Here is a 14,779-nt window from a genome sequence, read left to right on the forward strand (position 1 = left end):
CTAAGGGATCTGAAAGACATTCAGCTTGCTGGTGTTCTTGAGCGTCTGGCGCCGGTTGCAGAACCAGACCCGCACGACCTCCCGGTCATAGTTGAGCTCCTTAGCAATCTCGGTGATCTCCTGGCCTGTGGGCAGCGGGTTCTTCTCGAAGTAGGCATTAAGAGCCTCTATGGCCTGGGGGGTAAAGGAAGTGCGGCGCTTGCGTTTCTTGGAGGGCTCGCCTCCCACAAACTCCATCAGGTTCTGCTGGCCTTCCTGGTTCCGGAGTTCGGCTTCATTCAGCCACTTCTCCAGCACTGGCTTCAGCTTCTGCGCGCTCTTGGGCGTGATGTCCAGCTTCTCAAACCTGCAGGTGACCCAAGCCCAGGAAGGAACAGTGAGAGTGTCTCACTCCCCACACCGGGCGTGAGCGCTCTCCACAAGGGGCTGCTCCTCTTGGGGCTGGTGGGGCTGTGCTCAGTGTTCCCCTCACCACCCCCACTAAAACCCCCTGGCTCGGCCAAGCCCAGACTCCTCAGACTGTCCTGTATCCCAGGTCATAACAGGGAGACCATTCCCATGGCCTCGGTTCAGTAGTGCGATGATAACAGGGCAACTGCTTTAATGAGCACCATTCCAGAATTTTCATATCCAAATGGGTGAGGTCCTTTACGGAGTCATCTTGAGAGGCCTCCAGAGATGCCAAACGGATGTCGTAAGTACTGTCCTCCTCCAACTGCAGCATCTCTAAGTCAGAATACTCTTTCTGGCTAAGCCCGGATGTGACTACAGAATTCCCAACATGGCACGGTAGTCTAATAGTCACTCTAGTGTAATCTATAGAATTGGCAGGCAGATGAAACCTTTTGGCCATCCCTGAACCGTGTGTTTTTTCGTGTTTGAAACCCTCGGCTATCCTTCCTTTATTTCTTTTTTTTGTTTGTTTGTTTGTTTTTGGCCATGTAATGTGGCTTGCGGGATCTTAGTTCCCCGAGCAGGGATCAAACCTGGGCCCCTAGCCGTGTCCTAACCACTAGACTGGCAGGGAATTCCCTACCCCTCCTTTAATACCGGCACCAGAACCAGTCTGTACACTGCACACAGAAAAATCAGCTACATCACTTTATAGTCATGCCTCAAAAGAGGGGGAGATGGGAGCATGATAGGGGTGATAGTGGGTTATAGTTGAGAACCAAGCCAGAACTGAAGTTCTCACTTTTGTGACTAATTTCATAAGCTGTACTCCTGTCCCTCTAGGATTCCTAAATGGATTAGGATCCTGGTTTTCCCAAAAAAGACAATATAAATGCTCAGGATTGGGGGCTGAACTTCAGAGGGCCCTCAGAAAGTCTTTGGCTACTCTAGGTGTTCACGTCTACCCTTAGAACAGCTTTCCTTGTCCGGAAGAGGGCAGAAGCCAGGGAGAATATGGAAAAGGGCCAGATACCTGGGCCCCTGTGAGTGCCCTGACCTTGTCCAAGGCAGCCTTACTCACCGGCAGATGGCTGACTGGCTGTAGGCTGGGCCTTCCGTCGCGGTCAGAGCCTGACCCACCTGGGTCTGTGTGAGGCCCAGGGACAGCCGCCGGATCTTAAAGTTCTTGGCAAACTCCCGGATCTCTTCTAAGTTGATCCCGTCCTCATCCAGACTCGGGGTATGTGGCTCTAGGCCAGAGGAAGGGGGCAGGGGTGTGTGTAAGACAGACAATCATTGCTGCTTATCTTGCCCATTGGCCTAGCCTGGTGCTGTAGTGAAGGATAAGGACATTTGACAAAAGGCCTATGTACTCTTAAGACCCTCATCACCCCTGTCCCCAAGACAAATAAGACTTGGGGGTAAGGGGCCAGGACCAATGTGCATAGAGGTAGAGGCCTATTTTCAAGTTCTTCCGGCTCTAACTGTTGACCCTCCCCCATTCTCCCCAGCCTGGCCCCAAGCACACCTGTTGGCCATCCACATTCCTCAAATGCTGGGTGAGAGACCACAGGGGAGACAGCCAATGGCTTGGCTTCTCAGAGAGGCAGCCAGACAGCTGGCTAAGCAGCCTCCACCATCCTCATGCATAGAATCCAGCTCCACAGAATGAGAATAAGAAAGCCAGTTCCTGGCAATGGGCCTGTGCCCTTCCCCTGTGGACTCCAGGAAGTTTATTAAGGAGAGCGTCATCTAATGAGGTCAGCGTGTCCAAATAAATGCCTCTCCCCTTCTCCACAACCTTCTCTAGAAGCCACTTACTGGACACCAGCTGGCTGACAGTAGGGGTCTCTGAGCAGGTGATCGGGATGGGAGCAGAGGCAGCAGGCTTGGCGGCTGGGGCTGGGCTGGCGATGACCACAGCTGGCTGGGGCATGGCTGCCGGGGGCTGGATGGGCTGCACCTGCGAGGAGAAGAGCCAACAAACCCCACTGCCCGCCTGCCTGTTTCAGGGGGGGGTGGAGTCTCTGGTGGGGCCAGAGGCAGGGCAAAAGTGGGCATGGAGGGACTTCCCTGGTGGCGCAGTGGTTAAGAATCCGGCTGCCAATGCAGGGGACACGGGTTCGATCCCTGGTCCGGGAAGATCACACATGCCGTGGAGCAACTGAGCCCGCGAGCCACAACTACTGAGCCCGGGTGCCACAACTACTGAAGCCGCGCACCTAGAGCCTGTGCTCCGCAACAAGAGAAGCCACCACAATGAGAAGCCTGCGCACCGCAAAGAAGAGTAGCCCCTGCTTGCTGCAACTAGAGAAAGCCCACGCGCAGCAACGAAGACCCAACACAGCCAAAAATAAATAAATAAATAAATAAATTTTTTTAAAAAGTGGGCATGGAATCTTCACTCACCCAGCACACTCTTACCTGTGCCCCATCAAAAAGCAAGACTAGAAGCTATGCATTAGCACCCACCCAATGATAATGACCTCCAAAATAAGCATAGAACGTGCCCCACCAAGCCGGGGCCTTGTTGCTGCCTATGACCCGGGCAGGTCAGAGGCTCAGAAAGGTTCAGCACACCTGGTCAAAGCCCCAACAAGTGTCCGCCCTTGAGATAACTGCTCTCAAATCTCTGCCCTCAAAGGAGAAATCTAAACCTGATTCTAGAGCCTCCAGGCCCCAAATACCCATTAATAGGGAACTGGCAAATGACTTCTGGGACCTCTCTACATTAAGATACTGTGCAGCCGTGACAAAGAATAAGGTTTATCTCTTAACTGCTGCCATGGAAAGAGCTCTGAGTCACAGTGCTAAGTGAAAGGAAAAAAAAGTAAGGTGAAAAACAGTTTTTATGGAATAATTCCTTTAAAATGACATATGAATTTCCCGGAAAAAAAAAATCTTGAGGCATATAAAGCAAACTGTCAACAGAAGTCATCTCTGGAAGTAGAGTTAGAAGGGATTTTTACTTTTTGACATCACACATAATGTTGGAATTTTTATAAATAACATGTACCGTATTTATAATCAGGAGAAACTATAAATATATGAAATTAGTATTTTTAGTATGATTTTTTTTAAAGCTTCCTGAAAGTGCAGATTTCTTTTGGATGGGTCCTGTTCCCTGAATTCTACCTCCTGGTAGCTTCAAGTCATTCCCTCGTCATCCCCAGGGCCTTGTTCAGAGCTCCTTGTCTCTGGCTAGAATTGTTTAAGCTGTCTCCTAACAGGGACGATGACTCAAGTCTCACCACAGTCCAATTCTTGGCTCCACCTGGATAACGGAGGGAATTTTTAAAATGCAAATCTAATCAGCCACTTCCCTGCTAAAAACCCTCCCTCGACTCCCTACTACCTAATATTAGTGATAACAATAAAAGCACCATTTTTCAAGTGCTGTGTACCAGAGTATAAACTGCCTTATGTGTAATCTATCCTTTAACATTCATAACCTTCTGAAGTTGGTACTCTTATCACCTCCATTTTATAGATGAGGCTAAGAGGCTATTCAATGAAGCTGGGAAGCTACATACCACTAACTTGTTAGAGATGTGAATTCTTGGACGCCACTCCACACCTACTAAATCAGAGGCTCTGGGGTGGGGCCCGGGAATCTGCATCCCAGCAAGCCCTCCAGGTGGTTCTGCGGCACACTCATGTTTGAGAACCCCTGCTCTGGCACACTGTACTTCCTGCAATTCTGTGGAGGTAGAATACTCTCTCATCCAACTCATCCCTTTAGATTAGTTCAGTGTCCTACTCTACGAAGCCTTGTCAAACTCCCCAGTCTGCTGAGAGCTCCCTTCTCTGGGTTCCCAAAGCACCTTATCCTGCCCCTATCATAGCCTTTGTCACGCTGACTTATAATTTTCTCTGATGCTGGGCTACCTAAGGTTAGGAAGGGCATCTTATTCATCTCTACATCTTCAGCACCTGGAATATAGTAGGCACTCAAAAACTGCTCCTAGAATGAACACATAAATGAATAATCAATGCCACAGTGCAGGGCGGAGGGGTGGAGGGATGAAGGGGTGAAGAGGGAGAGGGTACAGAACGAACCTCCCAGGGCCTTTCTAGCGATTTGTTCACCCTGGAGCTGACCGAGGCCTAGTTTACTTTGACCACCCCTGTCTGGCTTTCTCAGGGTGCTATTGACCTCTGAGGGCACATATACACATGTTCGGTGTGTGTAGGTAAGGGGTCGGGGGACGGTGGTGCTGCTTTCCCAGGCAGAGAGTGCGTGGTCTCATGTGGACCTTCTACCCTGGAACCTCCCCTCGCTTTGGGGAGGTGCCCTGCTTTCCCAGGGGCTTCAGAAAATAGTGTTGTCCTGCTCAGTCTGGAGGGAGGCCACCCATGCCAGACAGCACTGCCTGCCCCCATCCCCCAACCCAGCCCTTGTACCTCACTCTTAGCGGGGGACTCAGGAGTGCTTGGCTTCCGGACAGCCACGGGAGAAGGCAGGGGGCTGCTGGCCAGGGCTGCGATCACCTGGCCCTGGGCGTTCAACAACAGCTGGGGGGTCACAGCCTGGACCTGCAGGCTTTGGGCTGGTGCTGGGGCCGCCATGCTAGCCGAGTTCACTACCCACGGAAGTGTTCCAATAACCTGGGAGGAAACATAGGGACCCCAAGTGTGAGGGCAGCGCCCAGGTCCACCCCCAACCCAAATCCCCACATTGGCAGGAAGGGACTTAGACAAATCACTTAACCCCTCTGGGCCTGTTTCCTCACAAGAAAGTGAAGGATTCACACTCTAGGGGCCGCTTCCTTTATTCTCTCCCCAGAGCCGTGGTGGGGCAGGAACAGGTCTGCATGTGCATTCAGACAGATCTGGATGTGAATCCCTGCTCTGCCACATTTTAACGGTGCGGCTTAATTTCTCTGAACCTCAGCCTTCTCCCCTGTAAAACGGGAATAAACATCTCCACCCAGTAGGTGTGTACTCAAAAAGAAGTGGGATAATGTATGAGAAAGCACCTGGCACAGAGGCTGGTCACAAAGTGAGTGCTCCATAAACGGAAAGCCCCAGCTAGAGTGAGGACCACCAGGGCTGGATGGCGGCTATGCCCCTGCCTGGCCTCAGCATCAGCAGAGCGCTGTCACACAAGGGGTATGAACAGCAGCTTGTCACCCTAGTTGAGTTCCTACGACCCTCAGCCCAAGTCCTGCCCCTCCTCCACGGCCAGCATCTCCACCAGCCCCCACCCCTCAGTCTGGCTTTGACCACTTGCCTGTCCCTGAGCGCTGGTGAGGATCTGACTGCTGATGCCCGGCATGCTGGGAACGGCGCTGGCAATGACCGGAGTTGTAGTGAGGGAGCCCAGGATCTGGGTCTGTCCCCCGAGGGAAGCAGCACTGATCTGTGGGTGGAGGAAGAGCCTTGCTCAGAGGCGATGGGGCGAGAAAGAGCCCAAGGCAGAGGGAAGAGGGCTGAGGGTACTGGGGCGGGGGGTATGGATGCTGGGCAGATGTAAATGTGGGCTGCAGGCCCAAGTCCACCAGCTGAATAGTGTCCAGGGCCAGGGGCTGCAGGGGGTGAGCAGGGAAGGGTGGGGCCGCAGTCATGGAGGAATAACTCTGGCTGATCTTTCGGGCTAGCCCTGGGAGAGCAGAAAGGCCAGACTGGAGGGGCTGATGTGACTAGTGTCACATCTAACAGCCTCTAGCTCCACCTTAGCGACAGCTCACAAGTTTGCAATCCCCAGACATCATCCCACCCTCCAAGGCTGGTCCAGTGGTTCAGGTTCTGGAGGATGTGCCCAGCCCTCTTGGCAGAGGTTGTCTGCTCTTGTCTGGGACGGATGGGCTGGCAGCTGCAGGGGAAGGCCTCAGAAGGAGCCCATCTCTGCCGAAGTGTTGGAAGAGAGCCATGTTCAGGGGGCTGGTCCTCCACCTCCTTCCTCCCCCGAGGGAAGGGTCAGGTTCACCCTTGGCCAGAGATTCGGTCCATCCCCGTTTAGTCCCTGGTGAGGGCAGCAGCTTACGATTCCTGGGCTAAACGCGAAGCCTGCAGGCTGAACGGTGATCTGTGGGGGGCTGTCCACTGGCTTGGGGGTGGGGGCAGTCGCGGTGGCAGCAGTGGGTTGCGGTAGAATGGCAGGTGTGGTCTGCAGCAGCGGCTGGGTCTGGATCAGCGTCTGGGGCTGGGCTGGCGGTCGGGGCCGGGTGGGCGAGGAGGCCTGGGCCGGTGGGGCAGCTTGAACAGGTGCCGGGAGAGCAGCATTCAGCACGGCAGCTGCTATGGAGCAAGGCAGAGACAGAGGTGCTCAAACGCCCAGCTGTAGCCCAGGGAGGCTCCAATCCCAAGGGATCTGGCACGAGAACGAGGAGGGGTTGGGGCAGGGGGGACAGGCAGCTGTGATTCACTTGATCTTTGCGGGGGCGGCACATGCCAACTTCTCTCATCCCCCCTCCCTTGGGCCTGGAGAGGTGTAGATTCAAAACCAGAAGTTGAATCTTCTTGCAGTCCTTCTCAGGAGGCTGGTCACGGGGTGAGTTCTGCGGTAGCGGGGAGGGGCAGTCTCAGAGAGTTGGCTGAAGGAAGAGAGGCCTGCTGGGCCAGCATGGTGCCATGGCCTAGAGTCCCGAGGTGGTGCAGCAGCTCTGTGGCTGGGGGCCTGGGACACCAGATCCAGACTCCAGGGCTGTCGCCCTGGGAGGGCCACGGGTTTGGAGTCCGACATGGCAAGCACACGTGCAGGGATGGTAGTGTAAGGTGGTGGGGAGCCTGGTGCGGTCCTGGGGAGAGTTGCCGTTACCTTGGAGACCGGCTAAAGGTGGCTTGAAAATTCCCCCCGTGGGAGAAGCAGCGGTCAGTCCTGGGAGGGCAGCCACGGTTGCTGTAGGAATTGTCCACACGGCCAGCCCCTGCTGACCAGCCACTTGACCTGCAATACTGATGGGGATAAGAAGAGGTTGAGTAACTGCCCCTGCTGGAACCATAACTCCTGTCAGAACTGTGGCTAAGTTTTCCTGAGTCAAGACCTGCAAAAGCAAACGAGATTTCAGAAAGAAAAGAAAAAATAAAAAATCAACATTGACAGCGCAAACACTGGGTCTCTCAGACCCAGCTGAGCACACACAAAGCATTCAGAGGGCAGTGGGAAAAGGCCGCATGAGGGCGGGGAAGAGACAAGCCCTAGCTGGAGGCCCAACCCCGCCCGAGGGGGCACCTGGACTGGACTATCCCGCCTTCAGAGAAGCAGCCCACATCAGGGACAGGGCCCAGCCCTGCTCAGGGACCGGAAAGGGTTACAGGCCTCTCCCACCACGGTCTGCTGCCTCCCAAGCCTTCCCTGGGCCCTTGCCCACAGGACCAGTGCTTTGTGGCTAGGAAGCAGTGGGGCAGGGGCTGGTGGAACCAAGTGGTCGAGACCCACAGGGGTCTCCAGGAAGTTCTGATGGAGGACAATCCTGATGGATGCCTTGGAGAACTGTGCTTGCAGTGAAAGGTCACAGGGAGCTCAGCATGCCTGGAGGCCCCTGGAGACAGCTTCTCACTGAGCTGGGGCTGCCCCTGGCTCTAAGTGAGGACCAAAAATCCATTAACTCTTCTAGGCATCCCCTAGAGGGGCTGACGAGGGTATTCACTCACTTAGTCATTAGATGACTTGAAGGAGTTAATGTAATCTCTATAATCCTTCCTGGACCCAAAGAGATTACCTGGCAAATGCAGATCTACTTTTCCCAGGGGGCCTGATCTGGGGCAGGGGAGAGGCCAGGGGTACCTAGTAGGAGACTCCCTCCCTCAAGCCACAGCCCCTTCCCTGTCCTGCCTCATGAAGTTCCCAGATCCCATGGCCAGCCCATGTTGGCTATCCCATGCCTTGCTCCTGCCCACCGCCCTCTGTCCAGCTCCCTGGGGTGGCCCTTACCTGGGGGGCAGCTTGTACAGCCAGTGGCGTCAGGGTCTGCGATGCCTGAGGCTGGCATGGGGCTTGGCTGAAGGTGGCAACGGCAGGGGCAGGGCTCGGCGGCATCCCCGGGAGTGACTTCACTTCAAGTGGCATTGGGAGAAAAAGGGACAAGGAGTGAGCCTGGGTGAGTGTGACAACCCTCAGCCCCACATTGTATTTCTGCATAACCCGAGGCCAATCACTGGCCTTCCCTGGCCCACAGAGGCAGCTTCCCAAAAGCTATGGGTAGTGAGAATAGGAGGCTGGAGAACCCTGTGCCAGACCTGGAAGGTAGGCCACCCTCTTCCCACATGTGGATGAAGGAAATGCAGACCCAGGCACAGCTGGGTATCAGTCTCTCATCTCCTGGCTCTGTAGGATGCTAGGACCTATCACAGAATCAGTAGTAGAAAGGAACATGTGTCAGGGAGAGAAGGAGCCAGAATCAATGGGATTGACTGGCTCATCCAGCAACTGGATCACTGTTCACCCTACCTTCAGGCTACTTTTTGGATGCAGGTGCTGGCTTGGGGAAGGGGCAGGACTCCTGTAGGGTGAAGTCTTGGAAGTGACATGTCTTGGCCACACTCAGGATTACAGGGGCTCTCCAGGCCAGGCAGCTTTTCTTCTTGCCATTCCCTGAGGTCTGAAGTCTGGGTGAGCAGCTTCTAGGAAGTTCTAAAGGAACTTCCCATGCATTGGAGCTTTTCACCCAGGTGAGCGCTTCCTCTTGCCACCTGGATTTAGTTAAGTACTGGGACCCGTACCAGGAAACTTCTTTAAAGCCACACGACAATGCGGAGAGGGGTTATTATTTAACATATGGTGAGACATTAAAGAGAATCTAGGTGTTGTGTGTTCGACCAGATCAGTGGTTTCTTTTTTTTTAATTTTTTTTTTTTAATACAGCAGGTTCTCATTAGTTATCCATTTTATACATATTAGTGTATATATGTCAATCCCAATCTCCCAATTCATCACACCAGTGGCTTCTTAATACTGACTGGGTATAGGTTCCCAGGCCCTAGTCTAGGCCTACTGAGTCAGAATGTCCAGGAGTGGAGGCCAGGAACCTTTTATCTCTCTCTTTTTCTTTTAAGCTCCCTTGTGACACAGCACACAGACAAAGTGGGAACCACTGAACTAGATAACCTTCCAAGCCTGCATTCCCAGCCTGTGTTTTAATCTGGAAAGACACCAACCTAAGTAAGGACTAGACTGTTTACAGTATATAATTTAAAAATCCAGATTGCTTAAAGAATGAAAGAGACAAGCAACGACCACAAAAGCCTTATAAAATACTAAAGAAAACAAAATGGCAGATTTATCTCCACTGTGAAGGGGAGATACATTTCTAACTATCGAAAAAAAAAAAAAATCAGAGAAGATAAGGATAATCTGAACCTCTGGAAATTTAAAAAATAGTTTGCTTGACAAAGTGTAATGAAACCTAGAAAGGAAAGTGAGGAAATGGGAATGTGATAAACAGGAGTGATGGAAGCTTACCATCTGTATAGTCATTTCATTAGGATATGCTGTATTTCCAGAGTAGGACCATGGGCCCTAGGGTTTGCCTACATTTAGGGTTTTTGTAGCTTCCTGCTAGACTGCTTTTCAGGAAGACTGAACCAATTTACAGCACCGTCAACAATGTACCTGTTTCTCCACAGCACCACCCAATTTAGGTTTTGTCACTGTTTATTTATTTTTCTGGCTTAATAGGCATAGGTGGTACCTCACAGCCAATTACTTTTTCTATCATTGATAGCAAGATTTTGTATTTTTCCACGTGATGACTTCCTCCTATGTAAACAATTGGCTTCTCCTCAAAAGGAATCTGGGTGGACTACACCTCAAAGAAAAGTAAAATGAAAGGGCCATTCAAAGCAGCACTGTTTATGACAATGAAAAATCAGAAAGTTTGATAATAGCCAAAACCAGAATCAGATGAGTGAATCTGTCAATAAAGGACATGGAATATGAAATAATATGGTGGTGTCATGCTACTTAGCCTGCCCTCAGGGGCCACACCTATAAAAATATGTATGTGTGACAAGGTCTGGGTAATAATTTAGAGTGACACAAATCACTAGATTCTTTTCTCATCCTGAAAAAGTTTCCTATTACTCAGTTTTATTTTGTTTTAAGAGGAAACACTTCTCAATATTGCATACACAGAAACGTTCCATCAAAGCCACAGTTTAAGCTGGCAGCTCCTTAGGAGGTACCATCAACATACCTCCCTTCCCTGCTTGACAATGACTGAAATTCCTTTACAAAGAAGACTTTGGTGAAAAGCTTAAGTATACAAACCTCTGGAAGAAGATGCACACTACCATGAACACTCATGCTAAGGTGTAAATAATTGATCTCTGATCAATTCCTGAGAGCAGGTTTTGGATAAGGAGCAGAATTAAGGCGCCAGAAGAAATGAGATACGGAAGATGGATAAAAGGGTAAAAAAAGGAAGTTAAGGCACTGTGGATAAACCTGGAAAGAAATGGAAAGGGTGGCCGAGATGGAGAATCCTTGTCTTTCCCGCCTGCTCACCAGGGCACTGGCCCATGGGAGCAGGTGATGGCTCATCCTGGCCTCAACAAGGAAGCAGAACATTTCCAGGCTAGGGGAAAATGGTCACGTCTCTTGTCATTCCTTTACTCGAAAGGAGAAAACATAACCCGGGTCCCAAATGGATCTGCACACTGATTTGCGAGTAGAGCGAGGGAGGTGAGATCTGGCAGGGGTTTTGTTAGAGAGTTGCCTGTTCTCTTTGCTCTCTTCTTGTCTCCTCCTCTTGGCCCACACCCTCTCCCCCAACCACATCTCCAATCTAGGGAAGGGGTGAAGTTCAGCAGAAAGCAAGGGGAGATGAATCATGGCTTTCTGGGGGAATTGGCAAGGGAGGCCCGGGGCTTCCTGCAAAAGGAGATGTCTATTCTATAAGGTGTTAATGAGGAAAGTCGATGAAAGGGTGCCCTGTGCCCAGAGAGCAGTGCCTAGGACCAGCCCCAGCTTCTAGAACAGCCCAGGCTGTCTCACAGCTGTACTGCAGGGTCATTAGGGGAGACAGTGTGAGTCAATCAGCCATATACATTCCACACGCAGGAGAATCAAACTCATGCCCTGAAGTCATCTTTGGAGAATAAGAGCACAAATAAGCCCACCAGGCTAGACTCATGCCAGCCCAGCTGGGAGTGAGGAGCTGGGATTCTACAAGGCCCTCCCTAACACACATATCCTTAGTCCAAGGTGTGTATGATGGCCTCCCATCCCCAACTCCTGGCACCGCCCAGCTCCACCACAAAAGGTACTGATTTGGAAGGGCTGTCAGGATCCTGAAGGCTTAGTTCTCTCTGCCTTGAGCTTGAGGGTCTGGTTTAGACCTGGGAGGCCTCTCCGAGGTTAATTCATTCCCCTCACCCTGACCCATCCCAGTTTAGGTCTGTAAGTGACTGAAACTAGAACTAAAGTTCCAGGGATGAGGAGTGGCCTAGGAGCTGACCAACAGTACAGACTGTGACCAGAGACTGTCCAGTAGACGGGAAGACAGTGAGACCCTAAAGCCACCTAGCCCCCTCCGGCTTCATGCTGGCTCTCCAGGGGGAACACAGGAAGGGACTCAGGCGGAGCAATGCCACGTGGGCGCAGGTAGCCTCATACCAGTTGCCTCTGCGGAGGAGTCTGGGTTGTCTGGCCCAGCTTCACCGGCTTTGACGGGGCCTCCGCTCTGGGAGCCCTCGGCGGCCACACCTTCCAGTGCTTTGCCCTCCTCCTCAGCAGGGATCTGGGCATCCACTCCAACCTCCAGAACTCGGATGGTCTCATGGCCTGACATCACGATGACCTGCAAACAGAGGACGGGGGACACTGCTGGGGGGAGGGGCAGATCAGCCCTGGGGAACCGGAGCTCTAGGCATGGCTGAGGGAGAGAGGAGAGAGCATGTCAGGATGCAGACCTCCTGTCTCAAGGACTGTGTGCTCTGTGAGAATTCCAGAGCCTGGAGCGGACTGCAGCTCCCTGATTCCAGGGAAGGAGGTACTAGGAGAAAGAAGGCCCTGGTGACAGGGAGAAGGGCCTGACACAAGCTAGGAAAAGTCCCACAGAGCCAGACCACTTGGGGACATTTCTATTTGCTTCCTCTCTTGGACTCAGTCCAGGGAGTGGTAAATGGCCAGTCCCACAGCCTTGCAAGGTCGTCTTCTTGGCTGCTAGGATATTGGAGTGTGATTACGATGGCCCCTAACACCGTATCCACAGCTTAAGCTGGGACAAGAAGCAAATCCCTCTTCACGTCCCTCGAGTCATTAGAGAAGTGGAAAATGAATGCTCCACGATACTGAGTAACTTTTTAAGCTCATGGCTCCTTTATTTCCAAAACTCTGGAGTACGGGCCAAGATTTCCCTCCAAGCCAACTTCCTGAAGCGAGGGTCAGGAATCCTGAAGACGTGGCCTCTCGCTGGCCCTCTTGGACTGGAGCTTTGTACCCTGTGGGCCTGCAGCTCCAGCGTGCCATCTGCTGTGGGCGTGCTCCCACCTGGAGGGGAGCCCCCATGCCCAGCAACGCAGGCAGCCCCTGGGCCTCCTCGGAACACTGGGTCTCCTTTCCTGCTCAAAGAGCCAGCACTCAGCGCTTTACCTCCAGCACTGACATGCTTCCAACTGGGCCATTCAAGAATCAGGGACACCCGGTACATTAAAAAGCTCTGGGTCAGGCCTTCCCTGCGCTCCGCCTAGGCCTGAAGCCACTCCCACAACACGCTCCTTAGGCCTGAAAACTGGATCCAGCCAGAGACTGCTGGAAAAAAGCAACAGTGTGACCCATCAGGGGAGTATGAGTGCAATAACCCCCCAAGCAGTTCCCTTTCTGACTCAAACTTGACCTATGAAGGACTTTACTCCCACCACATTTTAAGAGATGTTAATCTTTTTTCTCCTTTTAAAAATTACATAAGTCGGAAATTCCCTGGCATCTCACTGCCAGGGGCCTGGGTTCGATCCCTGGTTAGGGAACTAAGATTCCATAAGCCACGCTCTCAAAAGAAAAAAAAATTACATAAGTAATAAAAGGTCATTGCAAGACAAATTAGAAAATGATATATAAGCAAGAAAAAAAATTAATTCCCTGATATCCAAATCTTTCCCCATGTTAACTTATACATATTTTCACATTTTAATTTCACTTTTTAAAGTCACAGCTTAAGTCCCCAAACCCAGCCTCTGAGAAATCCTAGCTGGCAACTACATCTGGATGGGTAAAGTGACGATCTGGACGGGTGTTTCTGGCAAGAAACAGACAACGAGGGGCTCTATGGAGTTTTCCTCCTTGCCCACACCCCTTGGTCCATCACCCTCACTCCCCCGCCTCTTCCTGCCCCAGAAGATACCTGCTCATTGACAGTCAGAGATGAGTCTGGCCCGGCTCCAGGATCCATGGTCACTTGTCAGGGTGGGGTGGGGCTGGCCCACACCTACACATCCTGCAGGGTGAGATGGGATGGGAAAAGCAAAGGCTGATGCGACATAGTAATAAAATTTCCATGCCATCTCAAAAAGTCAGAAGTAGAATGGAAAGAAGAGAGAGAAGCTAAGGTCTCCCAGGTATGTCTAGAAGTAAAGGAAATAGGATTCTAAGGATTTTAAAACTAAAGCGTCTCACTTCCTACAGCATCCTAGGAGAACCTACACTCAGGAGGAGCGAGGGTGACAAGAGGAAAGAGGGGGCCAGGCATCTTTCCCTGGGAGTTGCCCAGTCCAGTGGGAAAGAGCAGACCCAGTAGAACCCAAGGTGACTTTGACCCAGACTCTCAGAACCAGACACAAGTGAGGAGCACACTGGGTATCAGAGCATTTCTCAGGGGAGGGGTCTGAGTGGACTTCCTGAAAGAGATGGTAAAGATAGGAATAAATTAAAACAGTTGTCTCAAACTAATGTGTCTGATTATCACCTGGAACACATTAAAAATGCAGGACACCCCTACCCCGATTTCCCCAGACGAAACATCCCCAGAGTCTGATGCAGTAGGTGGGTGCCCCAAAATCAGCACTCAGGGGGATTCTGTGGCAGTGGTCCAAGAACCATCCTGGCCTTTAACATGGGAGGCAGGACAACATCCCAGATGGTGGAGCAGCTGCCACATGCAGTGAGACAGAGTGAAACAAGCCCTTGTGAGAAACAGGTGGTCCTGCTGGAGCCACAAACCATAGTCACAAGAAACAGAGGTAATAAAGGGGACAACTAGTTTTAGACACTTATATAGAAAAGAGTAAATTAACCTCTATTCTGAGTGTCCACTGTGCTAAGCATTTTATGGAACACTAATTCACATTCTTACTCATGCCAGCTGGGGGATGGGAGCATTAGGATCACCAGGTTACGGATGAGGACACTAAGCTCGGAGAAGTGTTCTGGATTCCTCACCTTTCTCTTCCTCTTCCTCTTCTACCCCTGGGTCCGCTTCGTTTGTTTTCCTTTTTTTGTTGTTGTTAT

At 51.7% G+C, this 14,779-nt stretch overlaps 1 protein-coding gene across 1 annotated transcript; it reads right to left on the reverse strand.

Annotated features, from left to right (window-relative positions):
* Positions 1-13,724, reverse strand: POU6F1 (POU class 6 homeobox 1). The gene is made up of 10 exons (XM_068561612.1): positions 13,677-13,724; positions 11,951-12,134; positions 8,270-8,391; positions 7,154-7,379; positions 6,380-6,633; positions 5,627-5,755; positions 4,798-5,001; positions 2,215-2,356; positions 1,475-1,643; positions 1-346 (listed from the first exon to the last, which is right to left on the reverse strand). Exons 1-10 carry the CDS (start codon positions 13,722-13,724, stop codon positions 1-3), a joined length of 1,824 nt encoding a protein of 607 aa, XP_068417713.1.
* Positions 13,725-14,779: the final 1,055 nt, after the last annotated feature.

Source organism: Eschrichtius robustus, chromosome 13 (assembly GCF_028021215.1).
Source record: "Eschrichtius robustus isolate mEscRob2 chromosome 13, mEscRob2.pri, whole genome shotgun sequence".
Taxonomy (NCBI): domain Eukaryota; kingdom Metazoa; phylum Chordata; class Mammalia; order Artiodactyla; family Eschrichtiidae; genus Eschrichtius; species Eschrichtius robustus.

Bases quoted from the DNA above. Each gene is read 5' to 3' on its own strand.
- POU6F1 (XM_068561612.1), bottom strand. From the start codon at position 13,724: ATGGATCCTGGAGCCGGGCCAGACTCATCTCTGACTGTCAATGAGCAG. The intron at 12,135-13,676 runs GTATCTTCTGGG...CTCTGTTTGCAG, and splicing joins CTCTGACTGTCAATGAGCAG to GTCATCGTGATGTCAGGCCA. The intron at 2,357-4,797 runs GTACAAGGGCTG...TTCTCCTCGCAG, and splicing joins AGTCCCCCGCTAAGAGTGAG to GTGCAGCCCATCCAGCCCCC.